A 19,751-nucleotide genomic window follows, 5' to 3' on the forward strand; every position below is an offset into this window, starting at 1 on the left:
GTAGTGACAGTAGTAATAGTGATGATAGTGACAGTAGTGAGGATAGTGATGACAGTGACAGTAGTGAGGATAGTGACAGTAGTGATCATAGTGACAGTAGTGATCATAGTGACAGTAGTGATCATAGTGATGGTAGTGACAGTAGTAATAGTGATGACAGTGACAGTAGTGAGGATAGTGATGGTAGTGACAGTAGTGAGGATAGTGATGGTAGTGACAGTAGTAATAGTGATGACAGTGACAGTAGTGAGGATAGTGATGGTAGTGACAGTAGTAATAGTGATGATAGTGACAGTAGTGAGGATAGTGATGATAGTGACAGTAGTGAGGATAGTGATGATAGTGACAGTAGTGAGGATAGTGATGATAGTGACAGTAGTAATAGTAGTGACAGTAGTGAGGATAGTGACAGTAGTGAGGATAGTGATGATAGTGACAGTAGTAATAGTGATGATAGTGACAGTAGTGAGGATAGTGATGGTAGTGACAGTAGTAATAGTGATGATAGTGACAGTAGTGAGGATAGTGATGGTAGTGACAGTAGTAATAGTGATGGTAGTGAGAATAGTGACAGTAGTAATAGTGACAGTAGTGAGGATAGTGATGGTAGTGACAGTAGTGAGGATAGTGATGGTAGTGACAGTAGTAATAGTGATGATAGTGACAGTAGTAATAGTGATGATAGTGACAGTAGTGAGGATAGTGATGGTAGTGACAGTAATAGTGATCATAGTGACAGTAGTGAGGATAGTGATGATAGTGAGGATAGTGATGATAGTGACAGTAGTGAGGATAGTGATGACAGTGACAGTAGTAATAGTGATGGTAGTGAGGATAGTGATGGTAGTGACAGTAGTAATAGTGATGATAGTGACAGTAGTGAGGATAGTGATGATAGTGACAGTAGTGAGGACAGTGACAGTAGTGAGGACAGTGACAGTAGTGAGGACAGTGACAGTAGTGAGGACAGTGATGACAGTGACAGTAGTGAGGACAGTGATGATAGTGAGAGTAGTGAGGATAGTGATGGTAGTGACAGTAGTAATAGTGATCATAGTGACAGTAGTGAGGATAGTGATGGTAGTGACAGTAGTAATAGTGAGGATAGTGATCGTAGTGAGGATAGTGACAGTAGTAATAGTGAGGATAGTGATCGTAGTGAGGATAGTGATGGTAGTGACAGTAGTAATAGTGATGGTAGTGAGGATAGTGATGATAGTGACAGTAGTGAGGATAGTGATGGTAGTGAGGATAGTAATAGTGATCATAGTGACAGTAGTGAGGATAGTGACAGTAGTAATAGTGAGGATAGTGATGGTAGTGACAGTAGTAATAGTGATGATAGTGACAGTAGTGAGGATAGTGATGACAGTGACAGTAGTGAGGATAGTGACAGTAGTGATCATAGTGACAGTAGTGATGGTAGTGACAGTAGTGATGGTAGTGACAGTAGTAATAGTGATGACAGTGACAGTAGTGAGGATAGTGATGGTAGTGACAGTAGTGAGGATAGTGATGGTAGTGACAGTAGTAATAGTGATGACAGTGACAGTAGTGAGGATAGTGATGATAGTGACAGTAGTAATAGTGATCATAGTGACAGTAGTGAGGATAGTGATGGTAGTAATAGTGATGATAGTGACAGTAGTGAGGATGGTGATGGTAGTGACAGTAGTAATAGTGATGGTAGTGAGGATAGTGACAGTAGTAATAGTGACAGTAGTGAGGATAGTGATGATAGTGACAGTAGTGAGGATAGTGATGGTAGTGACAGTAGTAATAGTGATGATAGTGACAGTAGTGAGGATAGTGATGGTAGTGATAGTGATCATAGTGACAGTAGTGATCATAGTGACAGTAGTGAGGATAGTGATGGTAGTGACAGTAGTGAGGATAGTGATGGTAGTGACAGTAGTAATAGTGATGATAGTGACAGTAGTAATAGTGATGATAGTGACAGTAGTGAGGATAGTGATGGTAGTGACAGTAATAGTGATCATAGTGACGATAGTGATGGTAGTGACAGTAGTAATAGTGATGATAGTGATGATAGTGACAGTAGTGAGGATAGTGATGACAGTGACAGTAGTAATAGTGATGGTAGTGAGGATAGTGAGGGTAGTGACAGTAGTAATAGTGATGATAGTGACAGTAGTGAGGATAGTGATGACAGTGACAGTAGTGAGGATAGTGATGATAGTGACAGTAGTGATGATAGTGACAGTAGTGAGGACAGTGACAGTAGTGAGGACAGTGATGATAGTGACAGTAGTGAGGATAGTGATGATAGTGACAGTAGTAATAGTGATCATAGTGACAGTAGTGAGGATAGTGATGGTAGTGACAGTAGTAATAATGAGGATAGTGATCGTAGTGAGGATAGTGACAGTAGTAATAGTGAGGATAGTGATCATAGTGAGGATAGTGATGATAGTGACAGTAGTGAGGATAGTGATGGTAGTGAGGATATTAATAGTGATCATAGTGACAGTAGTAATAGTGAGGATAGTGATGGTAGTGACAGTAGTAATAGTGATGATAGTGACAGTAGTGAGGATAGTGATGACAGTGACAGTAGTGAGGATAGTGACAGTAGTGATCATAGTGACAGTAGTGATCATAGTGACGGTAGTGACAGTAGTAATAGTGATGACAGTGACAGTAGTGAGGATAGTGATGGTAGTGACAGTAGTGAGGATAGTGATGGTAGTGACAGTAGTAATAGTGATGATAGTGACAGTAGTGAGGATAGTGATGATAGTGACAGTAGTGAGGATAGTGATGATAGTGACAGTAGTGAGGATAGTGACAGTAGTAATAGTGATGATAGTGACAGTAGTAATAGTAGTGAGGATAGTGACAGTAGTGAGGATAGTGATGATAGTGACAGTAGTAATAGTGATGATAGTGACAGTAGTGAGGATAGTGATGGTAGTGACAGTAGTAATAGTGATGATAGTGACAGTAGTGAGGATAGTGATGGTAGTGACAGTAGTAATAGTGATGGTAGTGAGGATAGTGACAGTAGTAATAGTGACAGTAGTGATGATAGTGACAGTAGTGAGGATAGTGATGGTAGTGACAGTAGTAATAGTGATGATAGTGACAGTAGTAATAGTGATCATAGTGACAGTAGTGAGGATAGTGATGGTAGTGACAGTAGTAATAGTGATGATAGTGAGGATAGTGATGATAGTGACAGTAGTGAGGATAGTGATGACAGTGACAGTAGTAATAGTGATGGTAGTGAGGATAGTGATGATAGTGACAGTAGTGATGATAGTGACAGTAGTGAGGACAGTGACAGTAGTGAGGACAGTGACAGTAGTGAGGATAGTGACAGTAGTGAGGATAGTGACAGTAGTAATAGTGATGACAGTGACAGTAGTGATGATAGTGACAGTAGTAATAGTGATGATAGTGACAGTAGTAATAGTGATGATAGTGACAGTAGTGAGGATAGTGACAGTAGTGAGGATAGTGATGGTAGTGACAGTAGTAATAGTGATGATAGTGACAGTAGTGAGGATAGTGATGGTAGTGACAGTAGTAATAGTGATGGTAGTGAGGATAGTGACAGTAGTAATAGTGACAGTAGTGAGGATAGTGATGATAGTGACAGTAGTGAGGATAGTGATGGTAGTGACAGTAGTAATAGTGATGATAGTGACAGTAGTGAGGATAGTGATGGTAGTGATAGTGATCATAGTGACAGTAGTGATCATAGTGACAGTAGTGAGGATAGTGATGGTAGTGACAGTAGTGAGGATAGTGATGGTAGTGACAGTAGTAATAGTGATGATAGTGACAGTAGTAATAGTGATGATAGTGACAGTAGTGAGGATAGTGATGGTAGTGACAGTAATAGTGATCATAGTGACAGTAGTGAGGATAGTGATGGTAGTGACAGTAGTAATAGTGATGATAGTGAGGATAGTGATGATAGTGACAGTAGTGAGGATAGTGATGGTAGTGACAGTAATAGTGATCATAGTGACAGTAGTGAGGATAGTGATGGTAGTGACAGTAGTAATAGTGATGGTAGTGAGGATAGTGAGGGTAGTGACAGTAGTAATAGTGATGATAGTGACAGTAGTGAGGATAGTGATGACAGTGACAGTAGTGAGGATAGTGATGATAGTGACAGTAGTGATGATAGTGACAGTAGTGAGGACAGTGACAGTAGTGAGGACAGTGACAGTAGTGAGGACAGTGACAGTAGTGAGGATAGTGATGACAGTGACAGTAGTAATAGTGATCATAGTGACAGTAGTAATAGTGAGGATAGTGATCGTAGTGAGGATAGTGACAGTAGTAATAGTGAGGATAGTGATCGTAGTGAGGATAGTGATGGTAGTGACAGTAGTAATAGTGATGGTAGTGAGGATAGTGATGGTAGTGAGGATATTAATAGTGATCATAGTGACAGTAGTGAGGATAGTGACAGTAGTAATAGTGATGGTAGTGACAGTAGTAATAGTGATGACAGTGACAGTAGTGAGGATAGTGATGGTAGTGACAGTAGTGAGGATAGTGATGGTAGTGACAGTAGTAATAGTGATGATAGTGACAGTAGTGAGGATAGTGATGATAGTGACAGTAGTGAGGATAGTGATGATAGTGACAGTAGTGAGGATAGTGATGATAGTGACAGTAGTAATAGTGATGATAGTGACAGTAGTGAGGATAGTGATGGTAGGGACAGTAGTAATAGTGATGATAGTGACAGTAGTGAGGATAGTGATGGTAGTGACAGTAGTAATAGTGATGGTAGTGAGAATAGTGACAGTAGTAATAGTGACAGTAGTGAGGATAGTGATGATAGTGACAGTAGTGAGGATAGTGATGGTAGTGACAGTAGTAATAGTGATGATAGTGACAGTAGTGAGGATAGTGATGGTAGTGATAGTGATCATAGTGACAGTAGTGATCATAGTGACAGTAGTGAGGATAGTGATGGTAGTGACAGTAGTGATGGTAGTGACAGTAGTAATAGTGATGATAGTGACAGTAGTAATAGTGATGATAGTGACAGTAGTGAGGATAGTGATGGTAGTGACAGTAATAGTGATCATAGTGACAGTAGTGAGGATAGTGATGGTAGTGACAGTAGTAATAGTGATGATAGTGAGGATAGTGATGATAGTGACAGTAGTGAGGATAGTGATGACAGTGACAGTAGTAATAGTGATGGTAGTGAGGATAGTGATGGTAGTGACAGTAGTAATAGTGATGATAGTGACAGTAGTGAGGATAGTGATGACAGTGACAGTAGTGAGGATAGTGATGATAGTGACAGTAGTGATGATAGTGACAGTAGTGAGGACAGTGACAGTAGTGAGGACAGTGACAGTAGTGAGGACAGTGATGACAGTGACAGTAGTGAGGATAGTGATGGTAGTGACAGTAGTAATAGTGAGGATAGTGATCGTAGTGAGGATAGTGACAGTAGTAATAGTGAGGATAGTGATCGTAGTGAGGATAGTGATGGTAGTGACAGTAGTAATAGTGATGGTAGTGAGGATAGTGATGATAGTGACAGTAGTGAGGATAGTGATGGTAGTGAGGATAGTAATAGTGATCATAGTGACAGTAGTGAGGATAGTGACAGTAGTAATAGTGAGGATAGTGATGGTAGTGACAGTAGTAATAGTGATGATAGTGACAGTAGTGAGGATAGTGATGACAGTGACAGTAGTGAGGATAGTGACAGTAGTGATCATAGTGACAGTAGTGAGGATAGTGATGGTAGTGACAGTAGTGAGGATAGTGATGGTAGTGACAGTAGTAATAGTGATGACAGTGACAGTAGTGAGGATAGTGATGGTAGTGACAGTAGTAATAGTGATGATAGTGACAGTAGTGATAGTGATGATAGTGACAGTAGTGAGGATAGTGATGATAGTGACAGTAGTGAGGATAGTGACAGTAGTGAGGATAGTGATGATAGTGACAGTAGTAATAGTGATGATAGTGACAGTAGTAATAGTAGTGACAGTAGTGAGGATAGTGACAGTAGTGAGGATAGTGATGATAGTGACAGTAGTAATAGTGATGATAGTGACAGTAGTGAGGATAGTGATGGTAGTGACAGTAGTAATAGTGATGATAGTGACAGTAGTGAGGATAGTGATGGTAGTGACAGTTGTAATAGTGATGGTAGTGAGGATAGTGACAGTAGTAATAGTGACAGTAGTGAGGATAGTGATGATAGTGACAGTAGTGAGGATAGTGATGGTAGTGACAGTAGTAATAGTGATGATAGTGACAGTAGTGAGGATAGTGATGGTAGTGATAGTGATCATAGTGACAGTAGTGATCATAGTGACAGTAGTGAGGATAGTGACAGTAGTGAGGATAGTGACAGTAGTGACAGTAGTGAGGATAGTGATGATAGTGACAGTAGTAATAGTGATGATAGTGACAGTAGTGAGGATAGTGATGGTAGTGACAGTAGTAATAGTGATGATAGTGAGGATAGTGATGATAGTGACAGTAGTGAGGATAGTGATGACAGTGACAGTAGTGAGGATAGTGATGACAGTGACAGTAGTGAGGACAGTGACAGTAGTGAGGATAGTGATGATAGTGATGATAGTGACAGTAGTGAGGATAGTGATGATAGTGACAGTAGTGAGGATAGTGATGATAGTGACAGTAGTAATAGTGATCATAGTGACAGTAGTGAGGATAGTGATGGTAGTGACAGTAGTAATAGTGAGGATAGTGATCGTAGTGAGGATAGTGACAGTAGTAATAGTGAGGATAGTGATCGTAGTGAGGATAGTGATGGTAGTGACAGTAGTAATAGTGATGGTAGTGAGGATAGTGATGATAGTGACAGTAGTGAGGATAGTGATGGTAGTGAGGATAGTAATAGTGATCATAGTGACAGTAGTGAGGATAGTGACAGTAGTAATAGTGAGGATAGTGATGGTAGTGACAGTAGTAATAGTGATGATAGTGACAGTAGTGAGGATAGTGATGACAGTGACAGTAGTGAGGATAGTGACAGTAGTGATCATAGTGACAGTAGTGATCATAGTGATGGTAGTGACAGTAGTAATAGTGATGACAGTGACAGTAGTGAGGATAGTGATGGTAGTGACAGTAGTGAGGATAGTGATGGTAGTGACAGTAGTAATAGTGATGACAGTGACAGTAGTGAGGATAGTGATGGTAGTAATAGTGATCATAGTGACAGTAGTGAGGATAGTGATGGTAGTGACAGTAGTAATAGTGATGATAGTGACAGTAGTGAGGATAGTGATGGTAGTGACAGTAGTAATAGTGATGGTAGTGAGGATAGTGACAGTAGTAATAGTGACGGTAGTGATGATAGTGACAGTAGTGAGGATAGTGATGGTAGTGACAGTAGTAATAGTGATGATAGTGACAGTAGTGAGGATAGTGATGGTAGTGATAGTGATCATAGTGACAGTAGTGATCATAGTGACAGTAGTGAGGATAGTGATGGTAGTGACAGTAGTAATAGTGATGATAGTGACAGTAGTAATAGTGATGATAGTGACAGTAGTGAGGATAGTGATGGTAGTGACAGTAATAGTGATCATAGTGACAGTAGTGAGGATAGTGATGGTAGTGACAGTAGTAATAGTGATGATAGTGAGGATAGTGATGATAGTGACAGTAGTGAGGATAGTGATGACAGTGACAGTAGTAATAGTGATGGTAGTGAGGATAGTGATGGTAGTGACAGTAGTAATAGTGATGATAGTGACAGTAGTGAGGATAGTGATGACAGTGACAGTAGTGAGGATAGTGATGATAGTGACAGTAGTGATGATAGTGACAGTAGTGAGGACAGTGACAGTAGTGAGGACAGTGACAGTAGTGAGGATAGTGATGACAGTGACAGTAGTGAGGACAGTGATGATAGTGACAGTAGTGAGGATAGTGATGATAGTGACAGTAGTAATAGTGATCATAGTGACAGTAGTGAGGATAGTGATGGTAGTGACAGTAGTAATAGTGAGGATAGTGATCGTAGTGAGGATAGTGACAGTAGTAATAGTGAGGATAGTGATCGTAGTGAGGATAGTGATGGTAGTGACAGTAGTAATAGTGATGGTAGTGAGGATAGTGATGATAGTGACAGTAGTGAGGATAGTGATGGTAGTGAGGATAGTAATAGTGATCATAGTGACAGTAGTGAGGATAGTGACAGTAGTAATAGTGAGGATAGTGATGGTAGTGACAGTAGTAATAGTGATGATAGTGACAGTAGTGAGGATAGTGATGACAGTGACAGTAGTGAGGATAGTGACAGTAGTGATCATAGTGACAGTAGTGATCATAGTGATGGTAGTGACAGTAGTAATAGTGATGACAGTGACAGTAGTGAGGATAGTGATGGTAGTGACAGTAGTGAGGATAGTGATGGTAGTGACAGTAGTAATAGTGATGACAGTGACAGTAGTGAGGATAGTGATGATAGTGACAGTAGTGAGGATAGTGATGATAGTGACAGTAGTGAGGATAGTGATGGTAGTGACAGTAGTAATAGTGATGATAGTGACAGTAGTGAGGATAGTGATGGTAGTGACAGTAGTAATAGTGATGGTAGTGAGGATAGTGACAGTAGTAATAGTGACAGTAGTGAGGATAGTGATGATAGTGACAGTAGTGAGGATAGTGATGGTAGTGACAGTAGTAATAGTGATGATAGTGACAGTAGTGAGGATAGTGATGGTAGTGATAGTGATCATAGTGACAGTAGTGATCATAGTGACAGTAGTGAGGATAGTGATGGTAGTGACAGTAGTGAGGATAGTGATGGTAGTGACAGTAGTAATAGTGATGATAGTGACAGTAGTAATAGTGATGATAGTGACAGTAGTGAGGATAGTGATGGTAGTGACAGTAATAGTGATCATAGTGACAGTAGTGAGGATAGTGATGGTAGTGACAGTAGTAATAGTGATGATAGTGACAGTATTAATAGTGATTATAGTGACAGTAGTGAGGATAGTGATGATAGTGACAGTAGTGAGGATAGTGATGATAGTGACAGTAGTGAGGATAGTGATGGTAGTGACAGTAGTAATAGTGATGATAGTGACAGTAGTGAGGATAGTGATGATAGTGACAGTAGTGAGGATAGTGATGATAGTGACAGTAGTGAGGATAGTGATGATAGTGACAGTAGTGAGGATAGTGACAGTAGTAATAGTGATGGTAGTGACAGTAGTAATAGTGATGGTAGTGACAGTAGTGAGGATAGTGATGACAGTGACAGTAGTGAGGATAGTGACAGTAGTGATCATAGTGACAGTAGTGATCATAGTGATGGTAGTGACAGTAGTAATAGTGATGACAGTGACAGTAGTGAGGATAGTGATGGTAGTGACAGTAGTGAGGATAGTGATGGTAGTGACAGTAGTAATAGTGATGATAGTGACAGTAGTGAGGATAGTGATGATAGTGACAGTAGTGAGGATAGTGATGATAGTGACAGTAGTGAGGATAGTGATGATAGTGACAGTAGTGAGGATAGTGATGGTAGTGACAGTAGTAATAGTGATGATAGTGACAGTAGTAATAGTGATGATAGTGACAGTAGTGAGGATAGTGATGATAGTGACAGTAGTGAGGATAGTGATGATAGTAACAGTAGTGAGGATAGTGATGATAGTGACAGTAGTAATAGTGATGGTAGTGACAGTAGTAATAGTGATGGTAGTGACAGTAGTGAGGATAGTGATGACAGTGACAGTAGTGAGGATAGTGACAGTAGTGATCATAGTGATGGTAGTGACAGTAGTAATAGTGATGACAGTGACAGTAGTGAGGATAGTGATGGTAGTGACAGTAGTGAGGATAGTGATGGTAGTGACAGTAGTAATAGTGATGATAGTGACAGTAGTGAGGATAGTGATGATAGTGACAGTAGTGAGGATAGTGATGATAGTGACAGTAGTGAGGATAGTGATGGTAGTGACAGTAGTAATAGTGATGATAGTGACAGTAGTGAGGATAGTGATGATAGTGACAGTAGTGAGGATAGTGATGATAGTGACAGTAGTAATAGTGATGACAGTGACAGTAGTAATAGTGATGGTAGTGACAGTAGTGAGGATAGTGATGATAGTGACAGTAGTGAGGATAGTGATGGTAGTGACAGTAGTAATAGTGATGATAGTGACAGTAGTGAGGATAGTGATGACAGTGACAGTAGTGAGGATAGTGATGACAGTGACAGTAGTGATGATAGTGACAGTAGTGAGGACAGTGACAGTAGTGAGGACAGTGACAGTAGTGAGGATAGTGATGACAGTGACAGTAGTGAGGACAGTGATGATAGTGACAGTAGTGAGGATAGTGATGATAGTGACAGTAGTAATAGTGATCATAGTGACAGTAGTGAGGATAGTGATGGTAGTGACAGTAGTAATAGTGAGGATAGTGATCGTAGTGAGGATAGTGACAGTAGTAATAGTGAGGATAGTGATCGTAGTGAGGATAGTGATGGTAGTGACAGTAGTAATAGTGATGGTAGTGAGGATAGTGATGATAGTGACAGTAGTGAGGATAGTGATGGTAGTGAGGATAGTAATAGTGATCATAGTGACAGTAGTAATAGTGAGGATAGTGATGGTAGTGACAGTAGTAATAGTGATGATAGTGACAGTAGTGAGGATAGTGATGACAGTGACAGTAGTGAGGATAGTGACAGTAGTGATCATAGTGACAGTAGTGACAGTAGTAATAGTGATGACAGTGACAGTAGTGAGGATAGTGATGGTAGTGACAGTAGTGAGGATAGTGATGGTAGTGACAGTAGTAATAGTGATGACAGTGACAGTAGTGAGGATAGTGATGATAGTGACAGTAGTGAGGATAGTGATGATAGTGACAGTAGTGAGGATAGTGATGATAGTGACAGTAGTGAGGATAGTGATGGTAGTGACAGTAGTAATAGTGATGATAGTGACAGTAGTGAGGATAGTGATGGTAGTGACAGTAGTAATAGTGATGGTAGTGAGGATAGTGACAGTAGTAATAGTGACAGTAGTGAGGATAGTGACAGTAGTGAGGATAGTGATGGTAGTGACAGTAGTAATAGTGATGATAGTGACAGTAGTGAGGATAGTGATGGTAGTGATAGTGATCATAGTGACAGTAGTGATCATAGTGACAGTAGTGAGGATAGTGATGGTAGTGACAGTAGTGAGGATAGTGATGGTAGTGACAGTAGTAATAGTGATGATAGTGACAGTAGTAATAGTGATGATAGTGACAGTAGTGAGGATAGTGATGGTAGTGACAGTAATAGTGATCATAGTGACAGTAGTGAGGATAGTGATGGTAGTGACAGTAGTAATAGTGATGATAGTGACAGTAGTAATAGTGATGATAGTGACAGTAGTGAGGATAGTGATGATAGTGACAGTAGTGAGGATAGTGATGATAGTGACAGTAGTGAGGATAGTGATGGTAGTGACAGTAGTAATAGTGATGATAGTGACAGTAGTGAGGATAGTGATGATAGTGACAGTAGTGAGGATAGTGATGATAGTGACAGTAGTGAGGATAGTGATGATAGTGACAGTAGTGAGGATAGTGACAGTAGTAATAGTGATGGTAGTGACAGTAGTAATAGTGATGGTAGTGACAGTAGTGAGGATAGTGATGACAGTGACAGTAGTGAGGATAGTGACAGTAGTGATCATAGTGACAGTAGTGATCATAGTGATGGTAGTGACAGTAGTAATAGTGATGACAGTGACAGTAGTGAGGATAGTGATGGTAGTGACAGTAGTGAGGATAGTGATGGTAGTGACAGTAGTAATAGTGATGATAGTGACAGTAGTGAGGATAGTGATGATAGTGACAGTAGTGAGGATAGTGATGATAGTGACAGTAGTGAGGATAGTGATGATAGTGACAGTAGTGAGGATAGTGATGATAGTGACAGTAGTGAGGATAGTGATGGTAGTGACAGTAGTAATAGTGATGATAGTGACAGTAGTGAGGATAGTGATGATAGTGACAGTAGTGAGGATAGTGATGATAGTGACAGTAGTGAGGATAGTGATGATAGTGACAGTAGTGAGGATAGTGATGATAGTGACAGTAGTAATAGTGATGGTAGTGACAGTAGTAATAGTGATGGTAGTGACAGTAGTGAGGATAGTGATGACAGTGACAGTAGTGAGGATAGTGACAGTAGTGATCATAGTGATGGTAGTGACAGTAGTAATAGTGATGACAGTGACAGTAGTGAGGATAGTGATGGTAGTGACAGTAGTGAGGATAGTGACAGTAGTGATCATAGTGATGGTAGTGACAGTAGTAATAGTGATGACAGTGACAGTAGTGAGGATAGTGATGGTAGTGACAGTAGTGAGGATAGTGATGGTAGTGACAGTAGTAATAGTGATGATAGTGACAGTAGTGAGGATAGTGATGATAGTGACAGTAGTGAGGATAGTGATGATAGTGACAGTAGTGAGGATAGTGATGGTAGTGACAGTAGTAATAGTGATGATAGTGACAGTAGTGAGGATAGTGATGATAGTGACAGTAGTGAGGATAGTGATGATAGTGACAGTAGTGAGGATAGTGATGATAGTGACAGTAGTAATAGTGATGACAGTGACAGTAGTAATAGTGATGGTAGTGACAGTAGTGAGGATAGTGATGATAGTGACAGTAGTGAGGATAGTGATGATAGTGACAGTAGTGAGGATAGTGATGATAGTGACAGTAGTAATAGTGATGGTAGTGATCGTAGTGAGGATAGTGACAGTAGTAATAGTGATGGTAGTGACAGTAGTGATCATAGTGAGTGTGCAGCACGGGAGTCACCTGGTGTCCGAATTGGTTGCAGGGGAAGCCGAGCACCCGCAGTCCCCGGGCCGCGTACTCGTTGTGCAGCCGGCACATCTGCGTGTAGTCCCGGACGGTTGTCCCTCAGAGCGAGGCCACGTTCTCGATCAGCAGCACCTGCCCCCGGTACCGGGACAGCGCCAGGGACTCCCCGGTGGCTAGCAGCCGGGCGGAGAACTCGTACACGGTGCGGGCAGCGCACATGGCGGAGACAGGAGGAGGGATGTGCCCGGGACTGCGGGAGGAGGTCTTATATACCCCGGGGCGGGGGCACCGCGGGCACGCCCACTCACCAATCACAGCATCTCACACTCCGGACATACCGTGCAGGGGGCGTGGCCACAATACCACGGGAGTACTCATCACGTGTCCCCATCTAATACCCCGGAGTACTCATCACGTGCCCCCATCTAATACCCCCCCCCGGAGTACTCATCACGTGTCCCCATCTAATACCCCGGAGTACTCATCACGTGTCCCCATCTAATACCCCGGAGTACTCATCACGTGTCCCCATCTAATACCCCGGAGTACTCATCACGTGCCCCCATCTAATACCCCGGAGTACTCATCACGTGCCCCCATCTAATACCCCCCCCCGGAGTACTCATCACGTGCCCCCATCTAATACCCCCCCCCGGAGTACTCATCACGTGCCCCCATCTAATACCCCCCCCCCCCGGAGTACTCATCACGTGCCCCCATCTAATACCCCGGAGTACTCATCACGTGCCCCCATCTAATACCCCGGAGTACTCATCACGTGCCCCCATCTAATACCCCCCCCCCCGAGTACTCATCACGTGTCCCCATCTAATACCCCGGAGTACTCATCACGTGCCCCCATCTAATACCCCCCCCGGAGTACTCATCACGTGTCCCCATCTAATACCCCGGAGTACTCATCACGTGTCCCCATCTAATACCCCGGAGTACTCATCACGTGTCCCCATCTAATACCCCGGAGTACTCATCACGTGCCCCCATCTAATACCCCGGAGTACTCATCACGTGCCCCCATCTAATACCCCCCCCCCCCGGAGTACTCATCACGTGCCCCCATCTAATACCCCCCCCGGAGTACTCATCACATGCCCCCATCTAATACCCCCCCCCCCGGAGTACTCATCACGTGCCCCCATCTAATACCCCGGAGTACTCATCACGTGCCCCCATCTAATACCCCGGAGTACTCATCACGTGCCCCCATCTAATACCCCCCCCCCCGAGTACTCATCACGTGCCCCCATCTAATACCCCGGAGTACTCATCACGTGCCCCCATCTAATACCCCGGAGTACTCATCACGTGCCCCCATCTAATACCCCGGAGTACTCATCACGTGCCCCCATCTAATACCCCGGAGTACTCAGCACTTGTCTCCACGTGGTGAAGATGACGGCCACAGCACTGAAGGGGTTAGCCCTGGAGCCAGGGCGCTATCTTTATATGAATAATGCAGGCGCAGAGCGCAAATTGCACGTTATTAATGTAGAACTACCTGTCCGTGGTCCCACGTCGGGTGTCTGCGCTGCTCAGAACACCAGAAAATGGCCGCCACACACTACAGTGTGCCCGGACTTTACTGCGCATGCACAGAACGCCGGAAAAATGGCCACCACAGTCTACTAAGGCTCCGGTGGCTACCGGCCACCGGGGAGTGAGGAGGGGGCCCTGCACAGGGAGTGCACACGGGCCCCCTCCTCTCTTAAGACGCCCCTGGGATGAGAAGTTATAGGAATCCTTTGGAGACTAATTTGGCTCATTCACTGAACAGTGGAAATAAAGAATCGAAACCTTCTGTGTTATTTAAGGAGAGTACACACACACCGATTTTGTGAACGATTATCGAGAACTATATCATTTATCGTTCACTTTCTGAGTTAAAACGATGAACGATTATCGTTCATGCGCGTTCACGTTTGTAGTTCAGTCAGACTGATCAACTCAACAATTTTCAGTACGGGAATATGCAAAAGTCATTTGTAGTTCAAAAATATCGTTCATTACATTTAGTAAATGCACAATTTTAGTAAACAATTTTCATTCATTTTTCCCTTTAGACTATTTTATTCTTTAAGGAGGATTGGACTTTTGTAAGGACACCCTTATTTTTTGTGTGTGAACCACAATAGCGCCTATTTGGATACTATATATTCTGGAGATTGGTGAAGGCTCCACAGTATTCACATCGGACATTGTAGTTGTTTTTTGCACAAGTTTATAGATTGTATTTTTCTTTTACATAATTCTGTTTGAAAGGTGGAAAAAGCTGTTCTCATGGATATAATCCAGAACTAGTAATATTTCCCTGATCGTCTCTATAACTCTCCCATGTACTATCTTTATTCTCTAGACCCCCCTCTTCCTCACTAGGCCAGACCATCATCTCGTTACATCCATAATCAGCACATTCACAATGCTATGGGCGATACATCTCTCACTGGCCAGTCGCTATGGGCGTTACCACAGTGTACTACAGTAACATGGGGACGCCGGCCAGTGGGCTCCGCCTCCTACACACAGAACACTAGAGTTATACATGTGCGCAAGCAGCATCCTCCATATTGGTACATGGACTCAGACTCCCACAGGTTCTGACTGTTCTTCAGAAATACTCAAGTGTATATATAGCTGTGTGCTGTACTGTACATCTCGCATGACAAGTGTATATATGGCTGTGTGCTGTACTGTACATCCCACACAACAAGTGTATATATAGCTGTGTGCTGTACTGTACATCCCACACAACAAGTGTATATATAGCTGTGTGCTGTACTGTACATCCCGCACAACAAGTGTATATATAGCTGTGTGCTGTACTGTACATCCCGCACGACAAGTGTATATATGGCTGTGTGCTGTACTGTACATCCCGCACGACAAGTGTATATATAGCTGTGTGCTGTACTGTACATCCCGCAGGACAAGTGTATATATGGCTGTGTGCTGTACTATACATCCCGCATGACAAGTGTATATATGGCTGTGTGCTGTACTGTACATACCGCACAACAAGTGTATATATAGCTGTGTGCTGTACTGTACATCCCGCACGACAAGTGTATATATAGCTGTGTGCTGTACTGTACATCCCGCACGACAAGTGTATATATAGCTGTGTGCTGTACTGTACAACCCGCACAAGTGTATATATAGCTGTGTGCTGTACTGTACATCCCGCACGACAAGTGTATATATAGCTGTGTGCTGTACTGTACATCCCGCATGACAAGTGTATATATAGCTGTGTGCTGTACTGTACATCCCGCACAAGTGTATATATAGCTGTGTGCTGTACTGTACATCCCGCACAAGTGTATATATAGCTGTGTGCTGTACTGTACATCCCACACAAGTGTATATATAGCTGTGTGCTGTACTGTACATCCCGCACAACAAGTGTATATATAGCTGTGTGCTGTACTGTACATCCCGCATGACAAGTGTATATATAGCTGTGTGCTGTACTGTACATCCCGCACAAGTGTATATATAGCTGTGTGCTGTACTGTACATCCCGCACAAGTGTATATATAGCTGTGTGCTGTACTGTACATCCCGCACAAGTGTATATATAGCTGTGTGCTGTACTGTACATCCCGCACAACAAGTGTATATATAGCTGTGTGCTGTACTGTACATCCCGCATGACAAGTGTATATATAGCTGTGTGCTGTACTGTACATCCCGCACAAGTGTATATATAGCTGTGTGCTGTACTGTACATCCCGCACAAGTGTATATATGGCTGTGTGCTGTACTGTACATCCCGCATGACAAGTGTATATATAGCTGTGTGCTGTACTGTACATCCTGCACAACAAGTGTATATATAGCTGTGTGCTGTACTGTACATCCCGCATGACAAGTGTATATATAGCTGTGTGCTGTACTGTACATCCAGCACAAGTGTATATATGGCTGTGTGCTGTACTGTACATCCCGCATGACAAGTGTATATATGGCTGTGTGCTGTACTGTACATCCCGCAGGACAAGTGTATATACTGTATGACTGTGTGCTGTACTGTACATCCCGCATGACAAGTGTATATATAGCTGTGTGCTGTACTGTACATCCCGCACAAGTGTATATATAGCTGTGTGCTGTACTGTACATCCCGCACAAGTGTATATATAGCTGTGTGCTGTACTGTACATCCCGCAGGACAAGTGTATATATAGCTGTGTGCTGTACTGTACATCCCGCATGACAAGTGTATATATGGCTGTGTGCTGTACTGTACATCCCGCAGGACAAGTGTATATACTGTATGACTGTGTGCTGTACTGTACATCCCGCATGACAAGTGTATATATAGCTGTGTGCTGTACTGTACATCCCGCACAAGTGTATATATAGCTGTGTGCTGTACTGTACATCCCGCAGGACAAGTGTATATACTGTATGACTGTGTGCTGTACTGTACATCCCGCATGACAAGTGTATATATAGCTGTGTGCTGTACTGTACATCCCGCACAAGTGTATATATAGCTGTGCGCTGTACTGTACATCCCGCATGACAAGTGTATATATAGCTGTGTGCTGTACTGTACATCCCGCATGACAAGTGTATATATAGCTGTGTGCTGTACTGTACATCCCGCACAAGTGTATATATGGCTGTGTGCTGTACTGTACATCCCGCACAAGTGTATATATACCTGTGTGCTGTACTGTACATCCCGCAGGACAAGTGTATATACTGTATGACTGTGTGCTGTACTGTACATCCCGCATGACAAGTGTATATATAGCTGTGTGCTGTACTGTACATCCCGCACAAGTGTATATATAGCTGTGTGCTGTACTGTACATCCCGCACAAGTGTATATATAGCTGTGTGCTGTACTGTACATCCTGCACAAGTGTATATATAGCTGTGTGCTGTACTGTACATCCCGCACAACAAGTGTATATATAGCTGTGTGCTGTACTGTACATCCCGCACGACAAGTGTATATATAGCTGTGTGCTGTACTGTACATCCCGCACGACAAGTGTATATATAGCTGTGTGCTGTACTGTACAACCCGCACAAGTGTATATATAGCTGTGTGCTGTACTGTACATCCCGCACGACAAGTGTATATATAGCTGTGTGCTGTACTGTACATCCCGCATGACAAGTGTATATATAGCTGTGTGCTGTACTGTACATCCCGCACAAGTGTATATATAGCTGTGTGCTGTACTGTACATCCCACACAAGTGTATATATAGCTGTGTGCTGTACTGTACATCCCACACAAGTGTATATATAGCTGTGTGCTGTACTGTACATCCCGCACAACAAGTGTATATATAGCTGTGTGCTGTACTGTACATCCCGCATGACAAGTGTATATATAGCTGTGTGCTGTACTGTACATCCCGCACAAGTGTATATATAGCTGTGTGCTGTACTGTACATCCCGCACAAGTGTATATATAGCTGTGTGCTGTACTGTACATCCCGCACAAGTGTATATATAGCTGTGTGCTGTACTGTACATCCCGCACAACAAGTGTATATATAGCTGTGTGCTGTACTGTACATCCCGCATGACAAGTGTATATATAGCTGTGTGCTGTACTGTACATCCCGCACAAGTGTATATATAGCTGTGTGCTGTACTGTACATCCCGCACAAGTGTATATATGGCTGTGTGCTGTACTGTACATCCCGCATGACAAGTGTATATATAGCTGTGTGCTGTACTGTACATCCTGCACAACAAGTGTATATATAGCTGTGTGCTGTACTGTACATCCCGCATGACAAGTGTATATATAGCTGTGTGCTGTACTGTACATCCAGCACAAGTGTATATATGGCTGTGTGCTGTACTGTACATCCCGCATGACAAGTGTATATATGGCTGTGTGCTGTACTGTACATCCCGCAGGACAAGTGTATATACTGTATGACTGTGTGCTGTACTGTACATCCCGCATGACAAGTGTATATATAGCTGTGTGCTGTACTGTACATCCCGCACAAGTGTATATATAGCTGTGTGCTGTACTGTACATCCCGCACAAGTGTATATATAGCTGTGTGCTGTACTGTACATCCCGCAGGACAAGTGTATATATAGCTGTGTGCTGTACTGTACATCCCGCATGACAAGTGTATATATGGCTGTGTGCTGTACTGTACATCCCGCAGGACAAGTGTATATACTGTATGACTGTGTGCTGTACTGTACATCCCGCATGACAAGTGTATATATAGCTGTGTGCTGTACTGTACATCCCGCACAAGTGTATATATAGCTGTGTGCTGTACTGTACATCCCGCAGGACAAGTGTATATACTGTATGACTGTGTGCTGTACTGTACATCCCGCATGACAAGTGTATATATAGCTGTGTGCTGTACTGTACATCCCGCACAAGTGTATATATAGCTGTGCGCTGTACTGTACATCCCGCATGACAAGTGTATATATAGCTGTGTGCTGTACTGTACATCCCGCACAAGTGTATATATGGCTGTGTGCTGTACTGTACATCCCGCACAAGTGTATATATAGCTGTGTGCTGTACTGTACATCCCGCAGGACAAGTGTATATACTGTATGACTGTGTGCTGTACTGTACATCCCGCATGACAAGTGTATATATAGCTGTGTGCTGTACTGTACATCCCGCACAAGTGTATATATAGCTGTGTGCTGTACTGTACATCCTGCACAAGTGTATATATAGCTGTGTGCTGTACTGTACATCCCGCACAACAAGTGTATATATACCTGTGTGCTGTACTGTACATCCCGCATGACAAGTGTATATATAGCTGTGTGCTGTACTGTACATCCCACATGACAAGTGTATATATGGTTGCATGCTTTACTGTACATCCCGCATGACAAGTGTATATATGGCTGTGTGCTGTACTGTACATACCG

At 42.7% G+C, this 19,751-nt stretch overlaps 1 protein-coding gene across 1 annotated transcript in view; it reads right to left on the reverse strand.

The window, feature by feature from the left end:
- Positions 1–13,090, reverse strand: part of GPX1 (glutathione peroxidase 1) — a 38,063-nt gene extending 24,973 nt beyond the window's left edge. Inside the window, exon 1 of the mRNA XM_088465368.1 lies at positions 12,832–13,090. Within this exon, the coding sequence (XP_088321494.1) occupies positions 12,832–13,056 (225 nt within the window). The 5' untranslated portion in view covers positions 13,057–13,090. The remainder of the gene's footprint in view (positions 1–12,831) is intronic.
- Positions 13,091–19,751: the final 6,661 nt, after the last annotated feature.

This window comes from Taudactylus pleione, unplaced genomic scaffold, assembly GCF_031769625.1.
Source record: "Taudactylus pleione unplaced genomic scaffold, aTauple2 ptg001984l, whole genome shotgun sequence".
NCBI lineage: Eukaryota > Metazoa > Chordata > Amphibia > Anura > Myobatrachidae > Taudactylus > Taudactylus pleione.